The sequence below is a fragment of the Camelus bactrianus genome, chromosome 7 (genome assembly GCF_048773025.1).
Source record: "Camelus bactrianus isolate YW-2024 breed Bactrian camel chromosome 7, ASM4877302v1, whole genome shotgun sequence".
Classification (NCBI taxonomy): domain Eukaryota; kingdom Metazoa; phylum Chordata; class Mammalia; order Artiodactyla; family Camelidae; genus Camelus; species Camelus bactrianus.
Window position 1 is genome coordinate 47109852 of NC_133545.1, and position 21492 is coordinate 47131343.

At 41.5% G+C, this 21492-nt stretch overlaps 1 protein-coding gene across 3 annotated transcripts in view; it reads left to right on the forward strand.

The window, feature by feature from the left end:
* Nucleotides 1-625: 625 nt before the first annotated feature.
* The window catches only part of CDCA7L (cell division cycle associated 7 like), a 38326-nt gene continuing 17459 nt past the window's right edge, over nt 626-21492 (forward strand). Inside the window, exon 1 of one of the 3 annotated variants that reach the window (XM_074367365.1) lies at nt 626-873. In XM_074367365.1, coding sequence (XP_074223466.1) covers nt 850-873 — 24 coding nt within the window. In that variant the 5' untranslated portion in view covers nt 626-849. Of the gene's footprint in view, nt 874-1041; nt 1168-1199; nt 1311-21492 lie in introns of those variants that run through there. The other 2 variants (XM_074367366.1, XM_010968606.3) reach the window with 2 other exon arrangements.

Below are 21492 nucleotides of genomic sequence, written 5' to 3' on the forward strand. Positions count from 1 at the left end.
CAGAGCAGGGACCTGTTTTGTTCACTCATATGTTCCTAAGCTTAACACAGTGCCTGACACACCATAGGTGCTTAGCCAATATATGTTAATCAGTCTTCCTGACTTCTTGAACTCTGTTTAGATGGGCTAGAAGGCCTATGCGTATAATAGTATGGAACAGGCCGTCTAAAATTCCAGGGGCGGGGTTCCGGTTTCCTACCCCGGGGGCCTAGGTAAAGAAACCGAGGTTGCCTATTTTGCAAAGAGAACACTGAAGCCATCGTTTTAAGAGACGGCGGAACCCCGCCCCTTTACAACTACAAGACCAAACAAGCTGAGAAGCAGCCCTGAAAGGTTTTTCTGGATCAGAGACACCGATTGCAGCAGAGGTTCTGCGCTCCAGGGTACTACCTGGAATAAACCCTGCAAAGATCCGGCTGGCGCGCGTAGCCGGGCGTGCCAGCTGGAGGCTGCGCCGGGACTGCACCCTCTCATTTCTCCCGCGCGAAACCGGCCGGACGGCTCCACTCCCTCCCTCCGCTGCAGGGGGGAGTCCGGCGCCCCCAGACTGGCAGCCACCTCGCGGAACTCCCAGCTGCAGCCCCTTATCGCGCAGTCCGCAAAGTGAAGTTCACAGGTCGCGAAGTTTGGGTCCCTAAGTGGAGCGTAGTGGGCGGACGCCGCGGCGCCGAGTGGGCGGTGTGGCGCGCTCCCCCTGTCCCGTGCAGAGTGAGCCCCTCCCCTGGCCCGCCGGAGCTCCGGGTGGAGCGCGCGCGCTGCGCCGCCGCGGGCGTTCTCCGTGCAGCGGGCCCGTGCCAACAAGCTCCCGTGGCCGCGAGCTGGGAGGAGGCCGGAGCCCCGCGGGGAAGAATGGAGTTGGCGACTCGCTCACAGGTAAGGGTCCAGCCGCCCGCCGCATCCCCGACGCACTCCTGGCCTGCCTGCCTTTTGCGCCCGGCCCTGCGTCCGCCTCGGTCTGGAAACGTGGCCCTTCGCTGCCGCGTTGTGGATCGGGCGCGCCCAGTCTCGCCGACGCCGGAGAGGGCGCGCCCTGCAGGTGTGCGCGGTGGGTCACGGTTGTGCCACCCAGACCAGAAAGGCCGGGCGTCCCCGCACCCTGGCGCCCGCCGCCGTCCCGGGTGGGGCCTCGGGGGTCTCAGGCCGGGCCGCTGCTTCCGCGAGCCCCAGGTGTGGATACTTGAGGGTAGTGCGAACGGGAAGGCGGCCGGGGCGCAGCGACTTCGTTTGCGGCGCTTGTGGGTCGGGGGAGGGGGAAGCTTTTTTGGTCGCCACCCCCAACCCCGCCATTTCTCCGGGAATTTGGCACAGAGGTAAGGAAGTTTAAAAGCAACTTTCTTTAGAAAAAAAAGGTTGAAAATCAGACCAGTTCAACTTAGATAATAGAGTTAAAAGGAATTGCCGTTGTATTTGTTCTAGTACTTTTGAAATGTTTTCAAGGAACTGGTAACTATTTGGAGGAACTGGCAGCGTCATTAGACCAAGTTAAAAAACAAAAAGCCCCAGGATCTCAGATCGTATCTACAGCACCACTCAAATTAGCCGTTATGGTTTTAACTAGGTTTTAAAAATCTCGTGAACAAGCACCTGAGAGTACCCAAATGTTACAGTGGGTGGTGGGAATGTCGACTTGGCTTCAGTTTTTTTACTTTTTAAAGAGAACTTTCCTCTACTTTCTGGTAATGAATATACATATTTAATTAAGACGTAAGCCAGAAAAACTTTTTCAAACGAACTAAAAATAAAACTTTTAGAAAGGGAAGGAAGCAGCTTGTGGGAGTCCGAGAGATGCTTTGTGTGAGAGTTGGGCTTTTTTCTTTTGTGAGCGCCTCTGACTCACTACTTCCACCTTACCTTTGGCTAGTGTGTACTTCTTTTCTCCACCTGGGTGCTGGGTCTCCCTAAGAGTGGTGCCTGAGCGCATGCAGCTGTCACCTGCTTGAGGCTGGCGGCACATTAAAGACCGTCGCTTTGACCATTTAGTGATTTCTGAAAGGCTTCCTCGAAGTGGACACTTGAGAAAAATCTACGGTTGTGGATGTTTATGAGGAAGTGTTTCACATTTCTCCAATGAAGGGAGGTTTTAAAAGCAAGGAAAACAAACTTAACTCAAGAAGGGTGGGACAGGCTTAGTTTTTGTTTTTTGTTGCCACTGGACTTTACCATATAATTAGTATTCTATGCTTTTAGGAGGTTCGGGTCTCTCCAGACTTAAACCCTTCTGGAAGGAGCTTTGAGCCCCTTGTGAATTTCATCAGCCAATGTATCTTGATGATATGTCATTACTGAAACTTTCTGTTCTGCTGCTGCACCATCCACTACTTGTATACATCGTTCTTGCTTAGGACATTTAAAATGTCCCAGAATGTGTAGTTAGAAAAGAACATTTTACTGTCAGATAATAAGGCTAATTTTTGGTAGCTCTAAAATGTTAAAGTATGTATATGTGGAGATAATCCACAAATTATATCCGACCCATTATGCACTCATTAGGGCAAACTACTTTATGTAAGATAATCAGGGTTTTTTTTTTTTCTTGTCAAAAGACGTAATTGTCAATGCAAGTTAAGATGTGTGATGATTTTTCCAGTAGAAATGTTCCTGTTCATCATAATTTAACTGAGCATATTCGTTTCTTCAAATTAGTGGAGAGTGGTTTGCGAGGTGGGCAGGTGACTGTATTAGAGCCCTGAATGAGCACTGCAGGCGCAGCAAGATGTTAAATTCGTGTGGTTCCTCCCTGTATCCCAGCCTTATGCATGAAGCACTGTGATGACCGGCTGAAGGGGCATGGGTGCACACTGAAGGAAGGCTTAGCCGGTGCCCAGTGGGTTTTAATCTCATGCATACAACGGATGTACTTTCCATCCTTTGGAAAGTGCAGAGCTGGAAGGGGCTTCAGAGTAAAGGAAACTAGGAAGGGAGGAAGAGAGGAGACATTCATATAAACTCTGAACTCCTTTCTAGCCTCTGCTTTTCTGCGGCCTCACCAGTGTGTCAGATTTGATGTCCTCTGACAGTGATCATACCTCCCATGGGCTCTAGTCCTTGTTGGACTGACCACCATGTCTTTGTGCTTTTGTAATGAATGACAGGAATGATGCCCAGTAGAGGCAAGGGGATGGTCCTTTACTGAGAGTACTCAGCAGTGAAGCTCCCAGAGGCTGGAGGATGGGACTGCCTCAGCTTCCGAGCAGAGCAGAGAAACCGGGAGGTCTTGAATGTCATTGTGGTCCTTTTATTCTCCTCTAGCGCTAGGGTGTAAGTTGGACACCTAGAGAAGGAAATGCTGCTAAATGTTCTCGTGAATATACATGGAGCATACTGTTTGGAGGAGTAAAGGAATTTTTCTGATACTGACCTCACAGCCAGAGTGGACCCTTCTGATCCTATGGCTTAAAATGTGTGCCCAGATCCTCAGAAGCTCGTCACACAGTCACATTGTTCGTGACTTCTTAGAAGGCCAGCACGATGATTTGCCATTTTAATAATCCCATATTCAGAAGGCTGCTTGGTCATCATGTGATGCACTGCTGACCTCCCATTCATAGAAGAGCTGAATTTCTCAGTGATCGGGAGAAACCTCAGATAGTACAGCAGTTCTGATCTGGTCGGGTACGCAGGACAGAAAACCGTAAGATAACTTACATGACTTAAAACAGTTTAGGAATATTACAGTAAGTTAACGAAGAACAATAAAGCCATTCAGATAGAATAGTCTAGGCGTGCTAATTTTATTTTATTTTTTTTTACAGTTTATATTTTTATTGAAGTACAGTCAGTTTACAATGTTGTGTCAATTTCTGGTGTACAGCACAATACTTCAGTCACATAGGAACATACATTTGTTCTCATATTCTTTTTCACCATAGGTTACTACAATACTGAATACGGTTCCCTGTGCTATACAGTATAAACTTGTTTATCTATTTTGTATGTATTAGTATCTGCAGATCTTGAACTCCCAATTTATCCCTTCCTACCGTAGCCCTTCCCGCTTGGTAACTAAGTTTGTTTTCTATGTGAGTCTGTTTCTGTTTTGTAAGTAAGTTTGTCTTTTTTTTTTTTTTTAGATTCCACATATAAGTGATCTAATGTATTTTTCTTTCTCTTTCTGGCTTACTTCACTTAGAATGATATTTTCCAGGTTCATCCATGTTGTTGCAGATGGCATTATTTTATTATTTTTTATGGCCGAGCAGTATTCCGTTGGATAAGTATACCACAACTTCTTTGTCCAGTCATCCTTTGATGAACATTTAGGTTGTTTCCATGTCTTGGCTATTGTAAATAGTGCTGCTGTAAACACTGGGGTGCGTTAGGCATGCTAATTGTAAATTGCTCTTGAGAATTCTCTGTTCTCCATTACTGAGCTATAGTTTAGGATTGCTACCTCCCAGATACAGTCTTGTTTCATAAAGAACATAGCTTTATGTGTCAAAGTGGAATTGATACAGGCTATGTGGAGGAGGCATGGAGATAAGAAAATATTTGTGGAACCATTTTATTTTCTTTCTGAAAAGCAGTGGTTGGTGTTTTCAAATAGGACCATTCAGAGGCGTATGTGGCATACACCTGAAGTTAACATGTAGCGCCCTGTGAGTAGTGCAAAAAGTTGTGGTAGAGTCTCACAGTGAAAAGGGCCAAAATTTTAGTTCAAATAATTGATGGCTTCCTGCCTGTTTTCCTTCATGATCATTCACTGATGACTGAAGGCTCCCCTGACCTTAAATGGGTTAGTCCATTTGTCAGATGTTCTTTGAGCACCTACTGTGTGCTAGGTATTGTTAGTGATGGTGAAAGAAACAAAGATACAGAAAACCCTGTTCTTTCCCCAGAGCCCCCCATCAGAAGGTCCCTCTGGAACTCTTGCCTCTTCTGCCTTTGCCAGAGCTCAGCTGGCTCCCGCTCTGTGCTGTGGGGACCTTGGTGGTCTTGGATTTGGGGAATGGAGATGACTCTTAGGGGTCATCCTTCCCCAACCCCCTCCCACCCCCTACTCTCTAAGGAAGGGGAGCAATCACTTTTTTAAAAAAGTTCTGCTGTGCTAGGTACTAACATGAACAGATTTAATCCTCTAGTTCTGTGAAGCAGGTTGTATTATCTGCATTTTAAAGATAAGGCTAATAGAGTGATTTGCTCAGGGCAACCTGGCCAGGAGGGAGCTGAGCCAGGATTCTGTTCCTAGAGCTGGGGCCTGACTCTTGTTGCTAGAATCATGGGGTCTTGGTGGGTTACACAGCTTTCACTGAAATGTTATGAGGCTAGAAATCCTCTCCCAATTTACGGTGCCATTGAGATGATCAAGGACATGCCAAGTTTAACGGACTACTTAAATGGAAGGGGTTGTCAGCGCTTTGAGGTATTCTCATGATACCGTTGTGCTCCTCCCTTTAAGGAGAAGGGCTCGGGTGTTAACAACAGCTGGTCTGGTTCTTTTTAAAGAGCTGTCCTGGTTATGCTTTTAGTGGGATTCCTTGGATGCTGTCTGTAAAAGTCAGCTTGGGAATATGAATGAGATCCACAAAGTTTTTACAGAGAAATGATTTTTAGATGGATTTTGTCTTGTCCAAGTAGTACCATGTTCATAGAAGCTGAAAAGGAAGCAAAAATGGAACTACTACTCTACCTCCCTACTCCCTGGGCGTCATTTTCTAGGTGTTTCCTGTTCAGTGTTTGCCTGTGTTCGGTCACCAGTTGTGCGTAAGTTTTACAGTATGGTTGCTGTTTGAATTTTGCTTTCTTCAGTGATATTGCTACTATTTTTTCCGAGTAGCTTGAAGGTTTTTAGAGATTTCATTTTTAATAACTGTAATGTTTGATTCAGATGTATATTTTTATGTATTTTCTGTTGAAAACATGTTTATTAGTAAATAAATAAATCTAAGAAACTTCGCAATAAATGTCTTGGGAATGGTGCAGACCTTATGCCCTGTGTTGGAGTCAGCACGGTTTTTAAAATTGCTGTGTCTTTATCATGTACTTACTATCTGGTAGAAGGGATGTGCCTGATTTTCAATGGATGGGAAACCTCTGACACGTTTTCCTAAGGCACTTCCCCTTTTGTTTTGCTGTATTAGCTGAGAGAAAGCAGTTTTTTGCTTAGGTTAGAACCAGGGCTCTTGATCACTGGCTTAAAATAATGACTGTTTTGCTCTTGAACTTAGTGCCCCTAACTTAGGCTTTCTTTGGTCTCGCTTTTTTTTTTTTTCTATACATTTTTACTTTTATTTCAAAACAGCTTAAAATTTTAGACAAGTGATTTTCGTATGTAAAATTTTTTATTGACATATACTTAATTTACAATGGTGTACAGCATAGTGAGTCAGTTGTACATATATATTCTTTTGCATGTAGGTTATTACAATCTGTTTAGACCACAGTTGCCTGTGCTACAAAGTAGGATCTTGTTGTTTATTTGTCATCTCCTAGACGGCAGTCCTGAAAAAGCGTTTTTCATGCAAGTTTGGATGTCCAGAGTTCAAACAGTAGGTTCACTTATTATAAAATGGTTTCTGAGAGCTAAAAAATACATATGTTTCTTGATGTGGGTGCAGTTTGTCAAACTTCACCAAGCTGTTCACCTAAAATCTGTGCGTTTTCTGGTTGCATGTTGCACTAATACATAAACAGAATAGTACATCGAATCCCGAAGTGTGAGTCCTGAGGCCTTTGCTTCCAGACAGCCCAGGCTGTCAGGTATGTGGTGACACCTTCCCAGGTGTACCTGTATCCTCAGGACTGGGCAGGGATCCCTTCCCACAGACCCCACATCCTGCTGTTCCTCCAGACCCTCCATAGTAGCAGCACAGCTGTTCAGACAGCTCCCCAATCTTTCAAGCTCTGCTCCAGGAGGGTCCTGTGTACCTGGCGAGTGCCTTGCATTTGTGAATGAGTTCTGGCCTTCCCTCAGCTGCCTGCTGGTCCACCTCCTCCTCTTTTAGGAGGGCCCAGGATTTACCCCAGGATGATGGCCAGTCACCCCAGAGCATGTGGCAGGCCAAAATGATAGTTATCCCAGTGTATGAAGGGCCTGGCACATAGTAGGTGCTAAATTTTTGTTGACTCTTTTGGAGAGATGGCTTAGGGCTGTCGGTGTGTAGTGAGTGCAGCTATGAGTTAGGACACGCTGCAGCATCCCTTAGCAGGGCTCCTGGCAGTTTTCTGTTGGACTAACTAGTGGTGGAGGCCAGTTCCTGCCTGTCGCAGAGGCCTGGAGGGGTAGCAGTCCCACCCTGCCTGTGCAGGAGATTCCTCATTAATCTCTGGTCTTGTCTTTAAAAGTGACACCTAGTCCATGATACAGTTTTGTTTATTTTAATACAAAAATGCTATTTTAAACTACTCTTCTGGGAGAAGAGTTCCTCTCTCCTGTCCCACGTTTGGTCCTGAAAGCCCTCTGGCTGTCACTGAATTCCCCAGCTGAAGAAGCATGGAACTGCCAGGTAGAAAATTTAGAAATCATACGTTTAATAAACCCTGAAATAGAAAGGGTATTTCCCCACTCCGCCTTCCCACCATCTCTCTTTATTGAAAGCTCCCTGACTTGGAGGGCATTTAAATACCTTTCTTTGATACTGAAATCCCAAAGGATGTTTTTTTAATGCAAAATGTATAGTGCCCTTTGTTTTATTCTCCATTAGCATTGGTTTAAAATGGAAAGTTAAGAAAAGTAAAAGTGCATTTAAAAACCATTGTTTGTTCTTCATTCCCTCTCTTTGTTCCAGTGGTTGACCCCTGGGCATTTTTTATTTGGGGAGTTTTTAATGAAAGTAGTGGAAGGCAGTGGGCCCTCATCCAGCCTTACTTACACAAGCACGTGGCCTCTTACATAAGGCTCTCCTTTCTCACTTAAAACAAAAACAAAACCAAATCCCACCTCATTCTCTTTTCCCTCACTGCCAGATTCAAAAACTCACTGAAAAGAGCATCTAGTTGTCCTCGTGACCTTCATCATACTAAGTGGATCTGCCTTCCCGCTTGTGATTGGGAGCTGAGCAAGGCCACCCTCTCAGGGAGTGTGTGCATGGACCGCGGCACAATGGCAGGAGCCAAGTGGTGTCAGCAGCCTGCTCAGGCCAGCGGCCCGGGGATTGTCGGGTGTATTTTCCGCTAGCAGGGCAGAAGTGTGTCAAGAGGATCCCTGTATAAAGGCTTCCAGGGCTGGGCTGAGGGATGAAGAGCCTTTCCCCCACCCCCATCAGTGTGAAGATCTCTTCAGCGCTTGTCTGGACTGAGCACAGAGAAAGACAGGCACCTCCTGCCTCAGTGTTCTCCAGACTCCACCTGTGAATTTCCTGCATGTCCTCTTCCAGGCTGACTGTCCCGCACCTGTGTGGCTGTGGCCGACCTTGCGGCTCCTAGGATTCTTCCTGACCACCACCCCACGGCTGGGTCCAGTGCCCTCCTGGGCTGACCTCCCTGTTGTTGGCATTTATCCCACCACATTGAAACTGACTACAGGTTGTCTGTGTCACCCCACCGCCTGTGGCTCATTGCTCATCGGATTCCTTAGCATGATGCCAAGCACATTTTGGTACTATTACACTCTGTAATAACTTTTGATGATGAACACTGTCACAGTGAAGGCGCCTGGAATGCTTTCCAGTGAGAGCTGGGAAGCCGTCAGGGCTTTGTACTGTTGTCATTCTTATCTTTCTGGGTAAGTGGGAGGAATGCATTCTCCTGGCCTTTGAAACAGGCTATTTGGTGTGTTCTGGCCGATGAAATGTGAGCAGCAGTGTTGTTTCTCTGGGTGGGATTCTGTTAAAGCCAGGGCATCATTTATTTACTGGGTCTCGCTCCCTCTGCTGCTGCCTCTGCCAGCACTCCTGGCAGTGGTGGCTCTGTTGGCCTGGGTCCTGTGTGAGGACAGTGTGCAGTAGAGTGTGGAGTGGTTCACCTGGCTGGCCTAGGACGGACATGTCATATGAACAAGGAAGAAACCTTTTGTGTTTTAAGCCATTGAGATACGGAGTTATTTGCTGCGGCTTTATCCTGTCCTGACACTCAGAGACATGCACATTTCAGTTTGGATTCACTCTGTGCTTCTCATCTAGTGAACTGGGGTGGTGGTGGTAATAGAAATATGTAGGCATCTTTTGGCTTGCTCTTGTGGGGTGGGGCAGGGATGTGCCCGTTATTTAATTCGGACTTCAGGGATAGCAAGTGCCCTGTGGCAGCCAGAAGAGTCCAGGAGGAAGCCACCAGAATGTCAGTAGCAGCTTGTTGGAACTGAGAGCAGTCTAGTCCAGTTTGCTAATCAGTCTTTTAGAGGAGAAATCCTAACAGTGGCTTCACATTTCCTATCTGCTGACCTTTCTAGTAAAGGAAATTACCCAGCACTTCCCAAGTGGTTTGGCTCCCTCCCCTCCCAGGACTTCTGCCAAAACGCTTCTTCTTCAGCTTCTCATCTGAATAGCTGTCCTCAGCTCTAGACACATACATGTCTGTAAATTTCCTGCCACTTACATTTTCTCTTTTAAAAATAGCATTGATTATTTTTCTTTTGCCTTTTTTTCTTGTGGTAAATACACATAACGTAAATTTGACTGTTATAACCGTTTTCAAGTGTATAGCTCAGTGGCGTTAAGTACAGCCACATTGTTGTGTGACCACCACCACTATCCACCTTGAGAACTTTTTCTTCATCCTAAAGTGAAACTCTGTACCCGTTAAACATTGTCTCCCAATCCGTTCTTCCCCTGGCCCCTGGTAACTACCATTCATTCTACTTTCTGTCTCTATGAATTTGACTCTTCCAGGTACCTCCTGTAAGTGGAAACGCACAATATTTGTCCTTTTGTGTTTGACTTCAGGGTTCATCTGTGTTGTAACATATATCATAATTTCATTCTTAAGACTGAATAATAATCCATTGTATGTATATACCATGGTTTACTTCTCCATTCATCTATCCATGGACATGTAGGCTATTTCTGCCTTTTGGTTATTGTTAATAATGCTGCTGTAAACATTGGTATACAATATCTGTTTGAGTCCCTGCTTTCAGTATTTTTGGACATGTGCCTAATGTGGAATTACTGAATCATGTGGTAATTTTGTGTGTAATTTTTGGGGGGAACCACCATATTTGCTACAGTGGCTGTACCATTTTACATTTCCACCAACACTCAAAAAAGTTCTAATTTCTCCACATACAAACAGTTGTTTTGGTTTTGTTTTTTTTTTTTTTTTTGATAATAGCCATCTAATGGGTATGAAGTAGAATCTAATTATGGTTTTGATTTGCCTTTCCCTAATAATGAGTGATGTTGAAGAACTTTTCACGTGCTTATTGGCCATCTGCATATCTTTGGAGAAATGTCTATTTAAGTCCTTTGCTCATTTTTAAATTGGGTTGTTTTTTGTTGTTGAGCTATATATTCTGGATATTAATCTCTTATCAGATACATGATTTGCAAATATTTTCTCCCATTCTGTAGGTTGCCTTTTTCATTCTCTAGATAGTGTCCTTTGGCACAGAAAAGTTTTTCATTTTGATCAAGTCCATTTTATCTATTTTTTTCTACTGTTGTTTGTGTGTTTGGTGCCATACCCAAGAAACCATTGGTAAATCCAACGTCATGAAATTTTCTGTTTTCTTCCAAGAGTTTGATAGTTTTAGCTCTTACATATAGGCTTTAATGCATTTTGAGCTTTTTGTAGGTAAGTTAAGGATCCAATTTTATTATTTTGCATGTGGATATACGGTGTTTTCAGCATCATATGTTGAAAAGACCGTCCTTTCCCCATTGAACAGTCTGTGCATCCTTGTCAAAAACCGCTTGACCATCTGTGCAAGGGTTTATTTCTGGGCCCTCTATTCTGTTGCACTGGTCTCTATGTCTGTCTTAATGCTAGGACCACACTATTGAGATTACTGTAGCTTTGTAGTAAGCACTAAAATCAGTAAGTGTGAGTCCTCCAATGCCATTCTTCATTTTCAAGATTGCTTTGGTTATTTGGGGCATGTTGAGAATCCATATGAATTTTAAGGAATGCTTTTCTATTTCTGCAAAAAAATGTTGCTATGATTTCGATAGGGATTGCATTGGATGTATAGATAGCTTTGGACAGTATTGTTATCTTAACAGTGTTAAATGTTTCAATCCATGAACATATATTTTTCCATTTATATATGTCTTCATTCATTTTGTTCAGTGATGTTTTATAGTGTTCAGTGAACAAGTCTTTAACCTTTGTGGCTCAAGATAATTCCTAGGGGTGGGTGTGTGTGTGTGTGCGCGCGCGCATGAGCTTTGATAAATGGAATTGTTTTCTTAATATCCTGTCAGATTCTTCATTCTTAGTGTATGGAAATCCAACTGATTTGTACTGAATTCATTAATTAGTGCTAACAGTTTTTGTAGAATCTTTAGGGTTTTCTACATATGTAGTCATGTCACCTGCAAACAGATAATTTTACTGCTTCCTTTCCAATTTGGATGCCTTTTATTTAATTTTCTTGTATAATTGCTTTGGCTAGAGCTTCAAATACTATTTTGAGTAGAAGTAGTGAAAGTGGGCATCCTTGTCTTATTCCTTATTAGGGGAAAGCTTTCAGTCTTTCACCGTTGAGTAGGATGTTAGCTGTGGGTTTCTCATATATGGCCTTTATTTGATTGGTGACGTTTCCTTCCATTCTTTGTCAAGTTTTTGTTTTTAACCATGAAAAGATGCTGAATTTTGTCAAATGCTCTTTCAGCATTGGTTGAGATGATTGTGTGGTGTTTTATTCTTTCATTATGTTAATGTAGTGTAGTACATTGATTGATTTTCACTTGTTGAACCATGTTGCATTCCAGAAATATATCCCACTTGGTTGCCCTGTATAATCCTTTTACTGTGCTGCTGAACTCAGTTTGCTAGTATTTTGCTGAGGATTTTTGCATCATTATTCATAAGCAATATTTCCCTGTACTTTTCTTGTAGTCTTTGGCTTTGGCTTTGGTGTCAGGGTAATACTGGCCTCATAAAATCAGTTAAGAAGTATGTTCTTCTCTTAAATTTTTTTGAAGAGGTTGAGAAGGATTGGTGTTAATTCTTCTTGAAATGTTAAATATAATTCTGGTCGTGGGATTTACTTGTTGAGAGGTTTTTGATTATTGGTTCAAATCCTTACTAGTTAGAGGTCTCTAGCTTTTCTGTTCTTCAGGAGTCAGTCTTGGCAGGTTATGTGTTTCTAGGCGTTTACCCATTTCATCTAGGTAACCCAGTTTGTTGGGTTTTTAGTAATCTTTTATTATTTTAATTTCTGCAAAATTGATAGGAATGTCTCTGCTTTACTTCATTAATTTGGATCTTTTTTTCCTTAGTCAATCTAGCTAAAAGTTTGTCAATTTTGTTGCTATTTTCAAAGAACTAACTTTTGGTTTTCTATTGTTCTTTCTCTGTTGGTTTTATGCTCTTTATTTATCACTGCTATGATCTTTATTATTTCCTTCCTTCTGCTACCTTTGGGTGTAGTTAACTGTACTTTTTCTAGTTTCTTATGGTATAAAATTAGTTTTTTGGCTTGAGTGTTTCTTTTTTAATATAAGTGTTTACTATCAATTTCCCTCTTAGCATTGCTTTCTCTGCATCCCTTAAGTTTTGGTACATTTTGTTTTTGCTTTCATTTGTTTGAAAGTATTTTCTAATTTCCCTTGTGATTTCTTCTTTGACCCACTGGTTTAAGAGTGTTGTTTAATTTCCATCTATCTGTGAATTTTTGTTTTTCTTCTGTTACTGATTTTTGGTTTTCTTCCCTTTTGACTGGAAAGAGTTTGTATGATTTTAATCTTTTAAATTGATTCTTATTTTGTAGCCTAACACATGGTCTGTCCTGGGAATCTTTCTTGTGCTTTCAAAGAAAATTGTATAGTCTCCTCTAACTGGGTGGAGTGTTCTGTGTATGTCCATTAGTTCTAACTGGTTCAGTGTTTGTTCATTCCCTCTGTTTCCTTATTGATCTTCTCTCTGGTTGTTCTATCCATTATTGAAAGTGGAGTATTGAAGTCTCCAACTATTATTGTAAAACTATTCTCCTTTCAGTTCTGTCACTGTTCATTTTATATATTTTGGAGCTTTGATGCTTGGTTCATACATAATAATAATTGTAATATCTTCTTGGTGAATTGATCCTTTTATCCATGTGTAATGTTTTTTGACTCTTACAGTTTTTTCACTTAATACCTACTTTGTCTAATAATAGTATCTATCTCTTTTTGGGTTACTACTTGCATTAAACATCTTTTTCCATTTCTTTGCTTTGAACCTGTTTGTGTTTTTAGATCTGAAGTGAGTCTGTTGTAGATTGCATATAGTGGGGTGCTGTTTTTTAATTCATCTGCCAATCTGTGTCTTTTGATTAAAGAATGTAATCCATTTGCATTTAAAGTGATTACTGATAGGGAAGGACTTTTTTACCTTTTTTTTCTATATGTCTTAGGTTTTTTTTTTTTTTTTTTTTTTTTTTTTTTTTGACTCTCCTTTCTTCCATTACTGCCTAACTTTGTGTTCTGTTGATTTCTTTGTAGTAAAATGTTTTGATTCCCTTCTTACTTCCTTTTGGATGTATTCTACAGATATTTTCTTCGTGGTTATGGGAATTACATATAATCTAAAATTTCAAAAATCTAATTTGAAAGATACCAGTTTAACTTAAGTGGCATACAGAAGCTCTGCTTTTATATAGCTCTGTCCCCTCCTTATGGATGTTACAAATTACATCTCTATGCATTGTGCATCCACTAAGAGATTTATACATTTTTTTAATCCTGTAGAAAATAAAAAGTGGAGTTACAAACCAAATTTACAGTGATACTGGGTTTTATATTTATGTATTTACCTTTACCTGAAAGCTTTATATTTATGTATGTCTTTGCGTTACCTCTGTTCTTTCATTTCAACCTGAAGGACTCCCTTTAGGATTTTTTTATAGGCGCGTTTCCTAGTAATGAACTCCTTCAGCTTTTGTATATCTAGTAGTGTCTTATTTCTTCCACGTTTTTGAAAGGCAGTTTTGCCAGATAACAGAGCTCTTGGTTGACAGTTTTCACTTGCAGCACTTTAAGTACATCAGCCCCCTGCATTCTGGCCTCCAGAGTTTGCTGAGCAATCAGCTTGTACTCTTACTGAGGATACCTTGTATGTGATGAATTGCTTTTTTTCTCTTGCTGCTTTCAACATTCTCTCTGTCTTTCAACAGTTTGATTAAAATGTGTCTCAATGTGGATCTCTCGAGTTTATCCTAGTTGATATTCATTGAACTTCTTGGATTTTTATTATTCATGTCTCTCATCAAATTTGGGAAGTTTTCAGCCATTATTTTGCCAAATGATCGCTGATTCTTATGCTTCCTCAGTCTGGTTTTGAACCCCTCTAATGAAATGTTCAGTTTCGTTACTGTATTTTTTCAGCTGCAGAATTTGGGTTTTTTATTTCCATAATTTCTGTTTATTGATAGTGTTCTTTTGCTTATGTATCATTTTGGTTTCCCTTAACTCTTTGTGTTTTCCTTTTGCTCTATGAGCACATTTAAGGCAGTTCTTTGGCTAGTAAGTCCACAGTCTGTGCTTCCTCGGGGATAGTTTCTACCAATTTATTTTGTTCCGTTGAATGGGTCATGTTTTTGTTTCCTTGTGTGCCTTTGATCTTTGTTGAAAGTTGGATGTTTGAAAACATAGGCACTTTTTCCAGTTTCTTGCATTCTTGCTGTGTGCCGAGGAAGTCATTCCTTGATTAGCTGGACATGCTCTGAGCCTGAAGGCTTAAGGTCGTCTCAGATCTTTTCTGAGTGTGAGTCTGGCCTGGACTTTGTGGCTTTCTCTGTTTCCCCATATACACGAGGAGTTTTACCCAAGCATCTCTGTGGGGATTTGACAGTCTGTTCTGTTTCACATGCATAAAGTCTTGTCCCAGACACCTGCAGATTTGTTGTCCCCTGAGTTTTACCCAAGCTTCTCTGTGGGGATTTGATAGTCTGTTCTGCTTCTCATGCATAAACTTTTGTCCCAGACACCTGCAGATCTGTTGTCCCTTGAAGCTTTCATGAGCAATGGCTGGAGCTTTTCCTCACCTGAGACCAAGTGAGGTGAGACAGAGACCTTCAGGCAGCCCCCTGACTGGTTAGAATGTTGCAGTCAGTGTCTGCTTTGCTCTCTTCAAGTTCAGGGGAACTGGGAACTCCAGAACAAAAATTGCCTTGTGGAGGGGGTGGCACAAGGGCGAGTAAAAATGCTAGTTTCATATCATTTTGAAAGTGACTTTTTCTTGATTGGGTTTTTTCTTGGTTGCTGTAGACCTTTGACTATTTCCCAGAACCTGTAAGATTAGTTTAGCCAGTTTCTAGTTGTTTTTATGTCTCCTTGGGGGAATGAAGGCTTGGAGCTTTCTAGTTGTCTCTTGGCTCATACCACTTCCTGATTACTATTTCGATGAATTTCCTAAAAGCTTGTAAAACGCAGAAAAAAATACAAAGAAATAATTAACAGTGATCATTAAGAACATGCATTGATCTGAGTGCTTATTGTGTACCAGGCATTCTCTAGAGCGCTTTACATGTATTATTTTATGTAATCCTCATCGTCATTCCATAAGGACCACTATTGTCTGCATTTGCAAACGAGGAGACCTGTCCGTGGTCACTCAGCTTCTGGGTAGAGCCACGAATGGTAACAAAACAGTCTGACTTACGAAAAAAGCTCTTTACTACTCTGCTAACTTTCATAATCTCACTATCTAGAAATAATCACTGTTCAAATTATTATATGTAACCTTACAGTTCATTTTCATTGTTTTAATGCCTACAAATGATAGTACTTTTTAAAAGCCATTTAATAAGTATCTATTTTATTTATTCAACAATTATTTGTGTTCCTCCCATATGCTACTCACTGTTTTAGGCTCTGGATACAGTGATGAGCAAACCAGAGTCTCTGTCCTCATGGCTTAATTTTGGTGGGGGATGCTAATAAGAAGTGTGTTTTACATAATATATATATATATATAATATATATTAATTATATAATGTCAGATAAACATAAATGGACTGAAGAAAAATAAAGGCAAGTAAAGGGCTAGCTGCTCTTGGGGTACTGCTTTAGGAAGAGTGGTCAGGGGTGGTAGTCCTTACTGAGGAGACACTTGAGCAGGAAGACCTGAAGGTAAAGAGACTGGCTTTGTCTGTCTGTAGAGCAGGCAGAGGCCTCGAGGCAGGAATGTGCTTGGTCCCTTCAAGAAATAACAAAGGGACTGTTGTGATTGGAGGGCATTTGAGCAGGCTGAGTGGAAAGGCATGAGGTCCTGGAGGGACGGTGGTGTGTGTAGGAGGGGAATCCTGTGGGGGCAGGGGAGTGGGAACTTAATTCAGAAGGCCCCGCAGCTGCTGTGCGGAGACAGGCCTGTAGAGGGAGCTCTGGGGAGCTTGACTGTGTGCTTGGCACTGTGCTCCGTGCAGACAAGACAGACTAGTTGCCGTGCTGGTAAGGAGCTGCAGTCTGCATATGATTCAGAGTACATGGTAAACCACTTGCCTACTTTCACATAATTGTAAGTATGTTTGAATAGTGAGAGAACAAGTCTTTAGTTTATTATAATGAGTTTAGATTTTAAAGATTTAGGAAAAATTCACGTAACATCAAATTAACCATTTAAAAGTGAACAACTCATTGGCATTAAAGTACATTCTTAGTGTTGTATACCCACAGCCTCTGTCTAGTCCAAAGCATTTAATTACCCTAAAGTGAAACCTTTTGCCTGTTTAGCGGTTGCTCCCCATTTCTCTGTCCTCCAGCCTCTGGCAACTGTTAATCTGCTTTTGGCTTCTGGATATTTCACCTAAATGGAATCATATTATATGTGACCTTTTTTTATTACTTAGCATGTCTTCCAGATTTATCTGCATTGCAGCATGAATAGGTACTCCATTCCTTTTTATGGCTGAATAATACTCCATTGTGTAATATATATTTTATGGCTGAGTAATATTCTATTGTATATTGTGTATACTGCATTTTTTTTAATCCATTCGTCTGTGCTGGAAAGTTGGGTTATTTCCACCTTATGGCTACTGTGAATAGTGCTGTTATGAACATGCATGTGCATGTATTTGAAAGACCTATTTTCATTTCTTCGGTTATATACCCAAGAGGGGAAGTGCTGGGTCATATCATATGGTAATTCTGTTTGACTTTTTGAAGAACCACCAAACTGTTTGGCATAGCGGCTAAACCATTTTACATTCCCAACAGCCATGTACAAGTGTTATAATTTCTCCATATCTTGGCCAGCACTTCCCCCGCCAACCTGTGTTATTGGATTAAAGCCATCCTAGAGGATGTGATGTGGTACCTGGTGATTTGTATTTCCCTAATTACTAATGATATTGAATATCTTTTATGTAGTTGTCCATTTGTATATCGTCTTTGGAGAAATGTCTGTCAAGTCCTTTTCCCATTTTTTGAGTGTTTTTTTGTTGTTGTTTTTGCATTGTAAGAGATTTTTGTGTTTTGTGGATATTAAAGCCTTTGTAAGAAACTGCCAAATTGTTTTCCAAAGTAGCCCTACCATTTTGCATTTCTCCCAGCAGTTTATGAATGTGCCAGTTGTTCCACGTCCTTGTCAGCACTTGGTATTGTCATGTTTTTTTAAAGACCTTCTGTTAGGTAGGTAGTTGTATCTCGTTGTAGTTTTATTTTGCATTTCCCTAGTGACCGTGGATGTTGGACATCTTTTCAGGTGTTTGTTTGCCATACATGTATCTTTGATGAAGTGTCTGCTCACCTCTTTTGCCCATTTTTAAATTGGGTTATTTGTTTTTATTATTGACTTTTTGAGAGTTCTTTGTATATTCTTGGTATAGGTCTTAGATAAATGATTTGCAGATATTTTCTCCTAGTCTGTTGGCTTTTCATTCCCTTAACAGTGTTTTTTTGAAGAGCAGGAGTTCTTAATTTTAATTGTCTAAATTGTACATTTTAAAAATCTGTATTGTTTGATGTTGTGTCTAAGAATTCTTTGCCTAATCCAGGGCCACAGAGATTTTCTCCTATTCTCTGTTCTTTTCTAGAAGTGTTTTTGTTTTAGGTGTTATATTTAGATCTGATCCATTTTGAATTAGTTTTTGTAAATGGTGCAAGGTATGTGCGTTTCTTATGGACCAACCAATTTAATCATTAGAGACTTAAAGAACTGACCTTCTTTGTGGTAGAAAATAATATGAAACAACTCCTTTGTGGTGGGTTGAAGGAAGGATTTCCTCTGTGCAGAGGGTCTCCTTCCACAGATGCGAGACAGTGCACTGTGCAAATTCTGCCATCCTTGCTATCAAAATTGCTTTCAAAATGCTTAATAAGGAAAACACGATCGTGTGCACGAATTTCTCTTGTACTGCTCCTGAGGGCTTAAAATGAAACTTGTTTCCAGGTGAAATACACATTAGTGTTCCTGGAATAAGAAACATTTCTTCAAGCTTTATCAAAATCAGCTCTTGAATCAATTGGCCTTAAAGAGAATCTCAGTTTCGTTTCCTTTACAAACTAAATGATGAGAAATATGTTCCTCCTGGCTCAGAGGTGGTATTTTTTTTTATCCAGGAAGAATGAATTTAGATATCTTTGAAATACAGAAAAGCCTTGATTATAAAAAAAATTATACTTAATTTTTAAGTTTACTTTTTAAAAATTAATTGATGGTGCTCATCAGTGACTCACATATTTAGTAAGGACCTCTGAGTGTATGAGGCTCTATTTTTTCTGTTCTTGGTGCTGGAGGGACAGGGTGAGAGAGACAGATGCCAAAGAGATGCAGAGTCTGCTCTGAGAATCAACTGCCTATAGTAAAGAAGTTGAGACGTGTTCATAAAGAGCTAGTATGAAGTAGGAAAAGTCACATCCCACAAGAAAGGAACAGGAAATGGGCTGGAGCTTCTGTATTCAAAGCGTGCTCTGCAGACTAGAGCAGGGGGAGCTTGTTAGAAATACAGAACTCAGGCCTCACCCCTGACCGACTGATTCAGACTCTGTCGTGGTTTTTTGTTTTTTTAAAAAATTGTGTTGAAGTGAGATTGACCTGTAACGTTATGTGAGTTTCAGATGTACAGTGTAACGATTCAAAATTTGTAGGATTTCCTTCCCTTTCAAGGGTGAGTAATTTTTGTTTATCAGTTCATCTGTCGATGGACCCTTGGGTTGCCCCCACTTTGTGGCTTTTGGGAATAGTGCTGCTGTGAAAAAGGGAAGGGCTATTTTTAATTTAGAGTTTTTCTTTTAATTTTCTTAACACTTTGGTGTGCAGTGCTATTACTACTGGGCGGTAATAGATACACTGTTGGTAATATTTGAAATTTTGGCATTTGAGATTTCCTTGCTGTTCCACAAAGCACCGTGAGTTCTGCTGTGTGCCTTCCCTGGACAAGTTTGAGATCCAGCCAGTAAGCATTTGGCCCTTACATTAGAAAAGCCGACGTTTTTATAATTGGGAGATGTGTCACCAAGACTCAGGTTCCTAGCTTCTCTGGGGAGGGTGAAGGTTGGGCGTACTGGACCCTGTTCCTGTGAGGCAGGGGTCTGCTGGGGTGCAGGAGTGGCTGCCCTTCCCAGACTCAGGCCAGCATTGTCCCACGTAGCCCTTCTCTGAGCTGCTGCCTTATTCACCCACCTGCTTGGCCCCACGGTCTGTTGAGTTTGCATTCTTTGTTCCCGAGATGAGCCCCAAGGTAGTTCACAGGGATCTACAGTCCTTTCTGAGAGAGGTGCTGTGAATCTGACTGCTTTGTATATAGACGCCCTGGAATTCTGAGTGAAAATCTTTAGTTCCTCTTGTATAGGATTGTCACAAAGTGTATGCTTTGACCCAGCACACCTTTCGTAGGGAGCTACCCCTTCCCTAGGAAAAGGACAGCTAGGTCAGATGCAGGCAAGGATTTACCCCTGCGTGAGGTGCCGGGGACTCCATCCTTGTGCCTGTGTCCTGGTTGAAGAATTGAATCTTGGTTCCCCACTTGACCTTTGACGATACTCACATTATCCCAACAAGGATGGAGTGAACAGATGCTATGGTGTGTAGGAAAGCAATGGCAGAAATGTGTGTATTTAAAAAAAATAATTTTGAATAATAAAAGTCTTCTCACTCTCAGAAGAGGATTTTTTTGATTTCTTTCTGGTTAGCTAGATTGCCACTATGCTAATACTGTGCAAGATGGACTCCTATAAGCATAACCCCTGGTTGGGAATATTTTATATTTTCAGTTACTTGCCTTTTTGGGGGTTTGCTCTGGTGGGTCTTATATGATTGGTGATGTAATCAGATGGAACATAAGCTCTGGGGGTAAAAGTCTGTTGTGCTCTGTCCAGACTGTGCAGCTACTGAGTAAATGAGTGCTGAATGGAACAGGAAAGTGACAAATCCTCGGGCCTAATAGATTGCTGTGTTGTTGAACCGGTCACACATTAGAAGTGTCCCTCTCAGTCCTCTTTTATCCGGTCCCTCTCAGGCAGATCTTACCATCTTTGTTGCATGTGTTGAACAGTGTGTTGCGCTGAAGACACTTGAATATTTCAGAGATTTGCTAAATCCTGGGGCTTGGCGACTGTCTGAAACTCTTCTCTTAATGCTTTTTGAAGTTAGGCAGCAAGAAACAGAGCCCTGTACTCCCCAAGGATGGGTAGTGGGTTTTGCTTTTTCGAAAGTGTGTTCTCTCCTTTTGTCCCTAAGCAGTAATTACAGCCCCCTGACTGGCCCCTCCGGAGCAGATGCAGAGGTCAGAAGGAGGAAGTGGGCAGAAGCAGGCCTTGGGGCCACAACAATAGCCCGGGGACTAATGCAGTTGCCCCTGGAAGCAATTTATTTGTATCAGCAGCCTCTCCATTTCTTACTGGTGCTTCCAGTAAGTTACTGCATTGGGTGCTCCTCCTCCTTTAACCCATTAGGTTAAAACAGGCGTCCAGGCCAGCGGGGTCTTTAATTCACAGAATGGTGATAAATCAGAAAGTGCCGCTCCAGGGACTGAACTTGCTGGCTGTTATATGAAGTCTTAACATACTTACACTTTCGTAAGTATCATGTGTTTCTCTAGTACACGTATTTTCTTGGAGTATTGGCTCTGTTGGCTGAACAACAACGAAAGATAACTTTGAAAAGATCAGGGTGCCAAATACTGTTAAATTTACCTTCTTATGAAAAGTTTAAATTTTTCTCCCAAGAACCATCTCAGAGTTAGGCTTTGTTTAGGAGCTGCTGCTTAGCATAAATGTTATAGGTTTTTTTTTTTCCTGTTGTTAGTGGAACTCTAATTCTGTGTCTCCTTGTTTGTCTCTTGCAGTGATTTCATTAGATGATTTGTAATTAACCCTCTGACATCATTAATCTTGTATTCAGTTTCTGGATTTGTGTTGTCTCAAAAAGAAACGTTAAACTTTCTTTGGTTGAACCATTAAGTTTCTAATCATTTTTAAACAAGAAGCATTAAAACCATGATAAAAATAAGTAGATTAGGGATTAGCGATCTGTCAA